This window comes from Theobroma umbraticum, unplaced genomic scaffold (assembly GCF_002168275.2).
Source record: "Theobroma umbraticum cultivar Fairchild unplaced genomic scaffold, ASM216827v3 scaffold_67.0, whole genome shotgun sequence".
NCBI lineage: Eukaryota > Viridiplantae > Streptophyta > Magnoliopsida > Malvales > Malvaceae > Theobroma > Theobroma umbraticum.
The window spans coordinates 4,973,723-4,984,027 of record NW_018397262.1 but is presented as its reverse complement, the minus strand read 5'-3'; the positions used below and the strand labels follow the sequence as shown (position 1 = coordinate 4,984,027).

General features: G+C 35.4%; 1 protein-coding gene across 1 annotated transcript; it reads left to right on the top strand.

Moving 5' to 3' along the window:
• The first annotated feature begins 397 nt into the window (after nucleotides 1–397).
• On the top strand, nucleotides 398–1,040 carry CLE1 (CLAVATA3/ESR-RELATED 1). Its single transcript, XM_021433054.2, has one exon. It carries the CDS (start codon nucleotides 408–410, stop codon nucleotides 831–833), a length of 426 nt encoding a protein of 141 aa, XP_021288729.1. The 5' UTR covers nucleotides 398–407; the 3' UTR covers nucleotides 834–1,040.
• Nucleotides 1,041–10,305: the final 9,265 nt, after the last annotated feature.

Here is a 10,305-nt window from a genome sequence, read left to right as displayed (position 1 = left end):
TGGTGGGGTATTTATTTTGTCTTCAAAGCCGGCAAAAAGCATTGAGACGGCGCTATTAGCCAAAGGAAAACTCTTTTCTACTTTCGGTTCACACACTTTCAAAGTTTAAATAACATCAAAAAGACAGAACGATCCAGGAGTTGAAATAACCCTAAACGTCGGCTAATGTTCATCTTCTCTTCCTTGTTTGGCATTAAATTATTCTCCCAAGTGTTGATTTAAGAATAGGTCAATGCAAGCACTGAATTAATCGCCAGACAGAGGAAATAAAAAGGTTATCCTTCCAATAAAATCGCATCCCATTTGACCAAACTTTAAATATTCACGAAAAAACAATGGGAATGGTGTCTATATATACCTCTCCATGCAGCCAAGCTTTGCAAGTATAAACCCTCACTCAAACATCAATGGCTAGCTTCAAAGTTTTGTTCTGTCTTTCCCTGCATGCTTTGTTCTTCATTTCAAGTTCTGGAACTAGACTGTTTCATCCATTTTCAATTACCGGTCAGGCATTGAAAGAAGAAGCCAAATCACAGAATAAGGTTAGTACAGATAAACTAGAGATAATTGACAGGCATTTTGAATCTAAGCAATTTTCAGGCTTAGGCAGGTGGACATTGGCAGTTGAAGTTAAAGTACATCCTGAGACCAACTCAGACAGACAAGACGTAAGTGACAGAAACCATGCACCCAAGCAGAATCCAAGCAGTAGCAAGCGTGCAATGATAGAGGAAGCCAGAGAAGCCATTAAGGCCAGCGTACAAAGACATGGTGGAAATCCTTTCGAGTCGAAGCGGCTTAGTCCAGGGGGACCAGATCCTCATCATCACTAATCTTACATTTTATAGCTGCCTGTGATTTACACCAGAAAAGAAAAAAATGTTAGAAATTGTATTTTCCATACATTTTTTTTGTACTTGTAGTGTAGATCATTAGGTTCCTTTGATGGATGTTTGCACAACTTATCTTCATATTCAGCTACGGGAGATTAAAAATGATATCGTTTCACTACTAATGTAGCAGACATGGAGCTTTCTTAATAATCTATCCATCATTTTTCCAGCTATTCAACTATCTGCAAATTCTTTTTTATGCATATGTAGTCGGTGGTGCTCCATTGAGACAATTATTGGTAAGAGGATGTACTCTTTTTAATCTTCTCCCTTAACCATTTTGGAGATGGTGGGACATGAGGCCATCTCCATTGAACTCATATCAGCAAAATACAACCAAAACCAATGTTTTAAGTCAACCCACTGCTCTCAGAAGAATGCATTTTGGGTGTTAAATGCATTGCTCGATTTCATTTTTCACCAGAAATACTCATTTGTGCATACTTTCTAAAGGTAATGTCAACCAAAATGAGTGTTAGTATGTGCTCAATATATGAGTTGCAATTGGAATTAATGAAGTTATATCAAGAAATTATGTTTATGTTCATGGGATTCAATTGTGGGGATAGTGCAACGCACATTGTACTGTTTTGAACTACCAACCCACTATATATACAGTCCCCAACTCTCAGTGTAGGTCCTGTCAGCTGTCAAACAAAGAAATAAGAAGACACTTTTTGTGGGGGGATTGTTTCCAATATACATTTGTTCACAACTTCCTTTTTAGATTGAAGTTGGTCTTCCTAGAATTCAAAGAACAAGTTTTGACTATTTGGAAAAAAAAGAAAGAAAGAAGAAGCTGTAAATTAAACTTATCTATTCATTGCTATTAGAATGTGTGAAACGACCATCAATCTTTCTTTTTAATGTTTCATACTATATTCCTTCATCTCTATCATGGGTCACTATCAATCCTACAAATTGATGAACAAAAGGAGAAGTGGGCTTCAAGTGGATCCTACTAAAGAAATCAAGATAGGAATTAAGCCAAAGTCGGCTCAATGAAACCGACCAGACCAGAGAAGTGCCAATACTATTCTTTACTTTATGAGATTTCATCATTTGATTAAAAAGAGGAGGGGGGGAAGAACTATAAATCAATGGGCCGAAAAAAGTGTGTGCCTGTGCATGTTCCTCAAATTTTAATAGATAGAAATGGCTAAGTGTTGAGATGGGAAAGCACAAAAACTGAATCGAATTAGATAACTTCCACATGATGCTGTCCCTTTTTCGGCATTACTGAATTGACAATTTCACACGACTTTCTTTTCTTTGAATCCTTCGTGTCCTGAAATCATTTTCTTTTAGTCGTTTTGGTGGCAAAACTCTTATCTTGAGTCAAATATTTTATTATATTCAACACTGATATCATGTTGAAATGTTATTTGAAATGTAGTTCAGCCTATACTTTTAAATTTTCTGAATTGAGAATTTCGCTAATCAATTTAGAAATAAGAAAATTGAATTGAATACAGAGAGGTGAATCCCTATTGAAGGTTCTAGAACCGTTAAGCCTACGTTACAAGCAATAGTATCGAGAATTACTACTGGAAAAATATATAAAAGATTGTTGGCATGATAGCTTCCATGCCAACAGGAATCTCCAAATTTCAACGTTGAAGACTTCCCACGACATTCCAACTTATCATTAATAAAAACTCATCTTTCAAAAAAAAAATACCATGGGAAATCTTAGTTTTAGTCTCTCAAGCTAAAGCTAAATGATGAATCTTATGCGCCTAGACATGAATGAAATGTGGAAGATTTGGACATTGTTCTAGTTTCTATTACCGACCAAATCCACCTAGCTAGCAACCAAAAATCTTTCAAGCTTCTGGTTAGCATCTGCATCTTAAACATGACTCAAAAGGTTACGCTTTTGAAAGCTACATGGATTATTCGGAAAGTACTGTGAAAAATCCTGTGAAAAAGTGTGATTTGAGATTGTAAAAAGTTGTCGGCAAATACAATACCAAACAGACCCTTAATTATTTCCATTGAGAAGTAGGTAATCAACTTGGAATCCCCAAAAGGATTCGGATTCAAGAATTTTGTTAAACTAAACTTTCAAGGGTCGGGACAGAGAGGTTGGCTTGAACCTTCCTTTTATCCGAATCTCTATTTTTCTTTTTCACTATGTCGGGCACCCTTTTCTTAATCTTGTGTCATCATTTTCAAGCCTGGAAATTCCACATAGTTAAGCTGTTTTCTTTTGAAAAGTTGAATTTCACCAAGAACGATCCAAGGAGATCATATTAATTTAGCATGATTTAAATATGTATACCAATTTTTCATATGATTTCTAGCACCAATGTGATGGTCAAATTCCTCCAGTTTTCAAAGCAAAATCCATCACAAAGAGAGCAATATTCGAGTCTGACAAAGATATGTCCTTTTGATTATCTTAGTTCACAAACAGGTCACAACCCCCCGACACATTCAGGGGCTGCGTATCTTCTCCTGCCTTCTCAGCGTCAGTGATAAAAATCTAGATACCCCACTTTTCTTTTGGCTATGCTTCAATAGCTCATTCCCTGACAATATATATTGTCATAATCAACTAGAATCGAATCAACAATAGTATAGAACTGAAGCTTTTAATTTGTTGCTGCAATTTAATATAAAGTAATGATGTTTTTGAAGGGTTCTGAGCATTTTTGACTAACTGTTATGTACATGACACATACTGTTCTATAAGGTGGAACGTACACAGCAAACGTACGTCTTCAAAGCATATCAAGATTTCTTTAGATACAATAACAATTTATGTAAGCATTTGAATAAGATATACATGAATCCATTTCATTAAGACTTAAGGATAAGAAGATGAAGACTAGAAGAGGAAGATGATGTCATGGTATATTTATTTGTGCACACTCAGCTAGTATATCGATCTGCCTTTCAAAGTAGATATCCAATATACATTAGAATTAGGTCCTAGCATTTGTTAGAAAGGTTGAATGCTTCAAAGTTGACTTTACCTAAACTTATCTCCAATCCTGATTGTCGTAACCAATTGATAGTCAAGAGAGTTAGGAAAACATATTTAGACAGTAGTTATTTATTTTGTTTGATTTAATCCTTCCAATCCACTGTGGAATACACTAGCAAAATTCATGTTGCAAAGCTGTGACTAGATTTTAATGAGTTGGAGGGGGACTGTGGAAGTCAAATTCAAGCAGCTACATATGTATTCACTGTTAAACAACATCAGCAGCTACTCCAGCCTTCTGTCATCTGTACCGGATGGCTCATCATGTATGGTTTTCCGGTAAATCACACTTAATGGATGATCCAAATCATAGAAATACGTATATACGTGCTTAATTTATGTACTTATATTTTTCTTGCATACAAAGTGACAGAGTGTCATTCAAACAATATATAAAATCTAAGTTATAGAAGCAGCTCTAGAGAATGACTCTAGGGGCCAACATGCCATGTTAATCCCAAGGCAAGTATTCTGATCTACTCATTATGAAAACATCATTCAATCATCAATGATGATACCTCAACCATCAAACGTGGGTGTAATTGAATAAACTTTGACAAGTTTTGATATATATCGGTGAAGTCGTAGACATGTATGCATGTAACATTCTACAGGCTCTCATAGTCCATAATCTGCTTCCATGTGGATAAGAAACGCTGATGTATGATTCTATCCACACTAATTTGCCAAATCCAAATTCCATCCATTACCTTACAGACAAGTCTTACTCGACTGTACCTTAAACCTTCTGAGTTTCAATGCAAAAATGATTATCTCTTGACTTTCCCTGCCATTTTGACCTGTTAAATATAATGCGCTCTACCTTTACCATCTGTTCTACTTCTAAGTGTTTGCTTCGGATCATGTCGAGTTTAGCCGACGTGTAAGTTCTTCAGATACAATTATGTGAAGTCCGCAGGTCAAGATATATGTGGACAAAAGAATTTGCTAGCCTAAAATGTTCAAGTTTAGAAGTAAACCAGAGAACTTAATGGATTACGCGTTGCTCTTCAAAAAAGACGGATTATGCATGCTTGCAGCTCGCAAAAGGCCAAAACAAACCACAAATAGATAAAAGAAGTAATATTTTCCATATTCATGCATGCGGACAACTTTCCAAATTCCCTCTATTGGAGAAAAAGGATTAGGACCAGGCAAACGAGTATGAGCTAATGATCAAACGTTGTATTGTCTTCACTAGCTTTTGAGTCAATTCTGTCATGATGTTATATTAGTTTAAGATAAGAACTAGAGAACAAGAATGACTAGATTTTCGAGATGCCACATCGAAACAGCCTTTTGGCTGTTTGTGAAGGGAAAGAACACCAACTTTGCTTGGCAAATAAGGATTGGGAAACGAAACATCATGTTTCATTTGTCTAAAGTAATGGAGATGACTCAAGAAAGCAGAAAATTAGCTGTGTTTTGGAGAGAGACAAACCTGATTATACGTCGACGTTCCAATATCAATATGTCTTATATTGGAGAAATAAGGACTTTTTATGATAGTGTCATTTCAATCTCGTCCCACTAGTTTATATGCAGAGTTTTCTGCTTCAATATATAAGTTGATTGCATGTTTATCGATTCCTTACTTCTTTCTCCTTCTTAAAAGAGCAAAATGTCTACTGCTTCCAACACTAGGCTCTTGCTGTTGTTCATGATCATTTTATTGATGCTTGTAGTGAGAAATTCTGAGGCAAGGCCTTCTCATGGTATCCCAACTATGACTCAAAAGATTGATAGCAGCACTATCCTGCAGAAACTTGGTTATGATGCATCCAAAATTGCCTACTACAGAAGGATGCTGGGTGGTGATCCTGATAGGATCTCCCCCGGAGGTCCAGATCCTCAACATCACTAATACTCACCAGCTCTAAAGCTAGATGTCAGGACTTGCGTAATGTTGTCTAGGGTACTTAAAACTTTCTTTTTTCCCTTTACAAATAAACCCAAGGGAGGATACACTAAATTCTTTGCTCTTAGATATCAATGTGAGATGAAGATTCATTCCTCAGGTACTTGGGCAGGTGGCTTTTTGAGTAGAAACTTTAGGTTCGAGCTGCAGTACGTTTCCTTGTGTTCCAAAAATAATAAAAGTAAGCTCATCCTTCTTCAGGATGTTTGTAGGCTTGCATTTTGAGTCGGGAAAGTTAGGCTTTTTACATTTTCCTGTCTCTCTTTTGGTGTAAGCAGTATCCTGCTCACTGCCTGTGAGCAGCTATCTCTGTATCTTTGATTAATTTAAGCTCTATGAGATCATCTTTATGATTATGTTCACCAGATTATCTTCATCAAAGCAAAGCTACTGGTCATACTTATGTAGGTCGTCATGTGTTGAAGATCTTGTTACAACATGTATTGTTTTTTAATTGAGAAAGCGAAAGTTCAGATTAGGTTGGCAAATGTCATCTGAAAAAATAGGTTGCTTTCAGAATTGCGAATCTAGTTAGCATGATTATCCAAGGGCCCCCTATCCAATAGGTATAAGTCATTGAATATTATGTTGCTTGGCCACTAACTGCCATTACTGAAAAACTTGGTATAAAGTGAAACGGCGCAGCAAGATGGGGACAATATACTTCTTAATATATCATAATAGGGTTCTGTACAATGTCAGATTTATATACAGAGCTGTACAAGTGTGAGCAGAGGAAAGAGAAAAACATAACTAAGCTACCTTTAATTAAAGCTTAAACACCAACTCAACTAATATTTGAAAATGAAGGCTTATTAGTGAAACGTTGCATTTCATATGCTGTCTTCTTTTATTTTATCTGCCTTTGGTAAAATGGTGCATATGGGGTCTCCATGTCCAGCTATGGCTTCAAGTCCTCGATGCTCTTCTGCCTCTTCTTCCTTTGTTCTTCAGCCATGTATGTCAGTTCTGGACTTATTTACTTATTTCATTTATACTCCCCCTCAAGAGGAATGATGAATGCTATCAACATTCATCTTGCTCAACAAATTTTTAAACTGCTTTGGCTGTAAGGCCTTGGTGAACGTGTCTGCTACTTGCAAATTTGTTGAGATATATAGTGGTTTGACTTCTTCTGCTATCACTTTTTCACGAATGAAATGACAATCCATTTCAATGTGTTTCGTTCTCTCGTGAAACACTGGATTGCTACTAATGTAGAGGGCTGATTGACTATCTGAGTAAAGTTCCATTGGTCCTTGATGCATAATTCCAAAATCTTCCAGTATATACTTTATCCATATAATCTCAAAGCATGTAGCCGCCATTGGTCTATACTCCGCCTTTATTAAACTCCTTGCCACTACAGTTTGCTTCTTCGATTCCCAGCTCACTAAAGAATCCCCAGTGAAGTTAGTATTCCCTGTGATTGATCTTCTAGAGTCGGGACACCTTACCTAGTCACTGTCACAATAAGCTTTGATTTTAAGATTTGACTTAAAGCTCATCAATATTCCTTGTCCTGGTGACCCTTTTAAATACTTTAAGAAGCTGTATGCTGCCATTTGATGTCTGTGTGAGGGCCTTTCCCTAAATTGGGAAAGAACCTGAATTGCTAATGAGATGTCTGGTTCACTGAAAGTCAAATAAAGCAGCTTTCCAATGAGTTGTCTGTGGCTAGTGGGATCTGTTAATTTGTCATCACCATCAGTTTTGTGCAGCTTGTGATTGTAGTTTATGGAGTACTAACCGGTTTAGCTCCCATTAGTCCATGCTGCTCTGGTAAGTTCAAAGTATACTTTCTTTGGCAAATTGAGATACCATCTGATGCTCCCGCAATTTCTTGTCCAAGGAAAAATTTGACATTGCCAAGATCCTTTAGCTTGAATTGCGTGCTTAGAAATTCTTTAACATCCCTTGCTGCTTTAGTAGATGTACTGTCTATAATATCATCTACAAATAGCAATAAGGCAATAAACTCTTTAGTTCCTGTCTTCATAATGAACAGTGAGTAATCCGTAGTTGATTGTGTAAATCCATATTGTAGAATAGATGCTGTGAATTTGGCATTCCCTCTGCCTCTTTTTGCTTCAGGCCTGGTTGTGGTCTTTTGCCTGTTTTTTTTGCTGTCAAATCTTTTGTATAGGACTTGGTTTTTGCTGGCCAATTTTTGTACGCCAGCTCCAGAGAAGGATCCTGGTCTGATTTTGTCAAGTTCCCTTTCTTTTTGTGTAAATGGATTTCCCCTTTTGATATAAATACACCACATATTTAATCTTCAAAAAAAGAATAGATGCTGTGAATTTGGCATTCCATTGTCTGGAAACCTGTTTAAGGCCACAAAGTGACTTGTGGAGTTTGCATACCAGCTTGGTTCCTGTAGGATACTCCCCCTTGATTTCATATCTCTCAGGTAACACCATGTACACAGTCTCTTTTAAGTCTCCATTTAGGAATACATTGTTCACATCCAACTATGACAATGGCCGGTTATTTGCAGTTGCCAATGCAAAAAATATTCTGACTCTGGTTTGTTTTGCCACTGGACTAAAAGTCCCTTGGTAGTCAAATCCTGCCACTTGATTGTAGGCTTTAGCTGCAAGCCTTGCCTTATATCGTTCAATTCAACCACTGGCGTTGAGCTTCACCTTATAAACCCACCTACAACCTATCATATGAGCATTATAGGGGTTAGGAACTGTGTGCCATGTATCATTATCTTCCATAGCTTGCAGTTTCATAACTTCTTTCCAATCTGAATGATTAGCAGCTTCAAGGTAAGAATTTGATTCATGGATCTGTGACAATGAAGTTGTGAATGTTTTGTGTGCAGGTGATAAATGTTTGGTGGATACATGCCTAGTTATAGAATGCGCAGTGACATTGTTTGAATGAGAAGGTAAGTCTGTGTAATAAGACTCAAGGTATGTATGTACGTGTTTGGTCTTGAACTTTTTTTGATTGGCAAACTGGTTGCAAAATCACTCAAGTCCTCAAGTTGCTAGTAGTAATGGACTTAAATTATTATTTAAGTTTTAATAATTACATTCATATATGATGTGGGATGTGAGAAAGCTTTTTAGGCTAAAACTATGTGACCTTCAAAAACTTAAATTCAAATTATTAGTAGTGATGGACTTGGATTAGTATATATGTTTTAATAATCACATTCATATTTTATGTGGGATATGGAGAATAAAAAATCATTGTTATTTGAATCATTGTTTGTATCAGTAACATTCTGTATACTGTCAATAGCAGTAGGCACACTAACTGTGTTAGGTAGACTTAGCAATTCGTGTTTTCGTGTCTTAAATATATAAGAAATGATTAGACATAAAACATGTTAAGATTAAATATGAACATGACATGAATACTATTCGAGTCTTAAATCCAAAACACGTATACATATATGTTTAATAACCATGTAACACAACACGACACATTTAACACGTTTGTTAAACGTGTCAATATATGACAAAACACGATTATTAATACGTTTAACACGATTAAATAAAAATATTTATAATTAAATATAATTTTATTATTTAAATTTAAAATTAATAATTAAAAAAATTATAACAAAATAGCATAACAATAACAAAACAAAATTTAAAATTAGGGTTTGGGCATGACATAATTACATTATTAGCTTTATAAAATTTAAAAATCTTATTAAAATAATTATTTAAAATTATTTAAATAAAGCTAAAACAATCTTTGACTATTAATTTTTAAAAAATTGATAAATATGTCATGTGTACATATTTAAATATGATAACACGATTAAACACGTTTATATGATTAAACAGGATAACATGATTAATTAAACGTGTTTAAAACGTATTATTCTTGTTAGACACATTAAGACATAAAAATTTTCGTGTCTTAAACGTGTCAGACATGATTAGACATGAAACACATTAAGACTAAACCCAAACCTATTTAATCCTGTATTTTCCTGTGTCGTGTGAACGTGTTGTGTCTAAAATTGTCAGGTCTAGTGTTAGGTGAAAGTGATACGAAATCATTTGAATTTGATGTTACTGAAGTTTGCGAGGGCTGAATAGGTTCAAAAGAATGTGTTTCAGCTGATGGTTGATTTAGTTAATGAAAATTTGGATGATTGGATTCAAATATATGTAGATAATCAACATGCACATTAGGTGTTTGATGACATGAAAGGGTTTGTGTGTCATGCAGTAATGAGTGAAATGGGAAGACAAGCTCATGAAAAACAACATTTCTGGATATGAGGATTTTGTTTGCATCTATATCATATACCTTATACCTTTTTACATTGCTTGGATATCCTAGAAAAATGCATTTAGTTGCTCTTTTATCCAATTTCTTCCTATTATGTGACAGGGTAGAGATAAAGCACAATGAACCAAACACTCTAAAATAGTTATATGATGGGAGTTTGTTATATAACAGTTCAAATGGTGACTTGTTCCTAAGAACTCTTGTTGGTATTGTATTGATTATATGTATTGCTATAA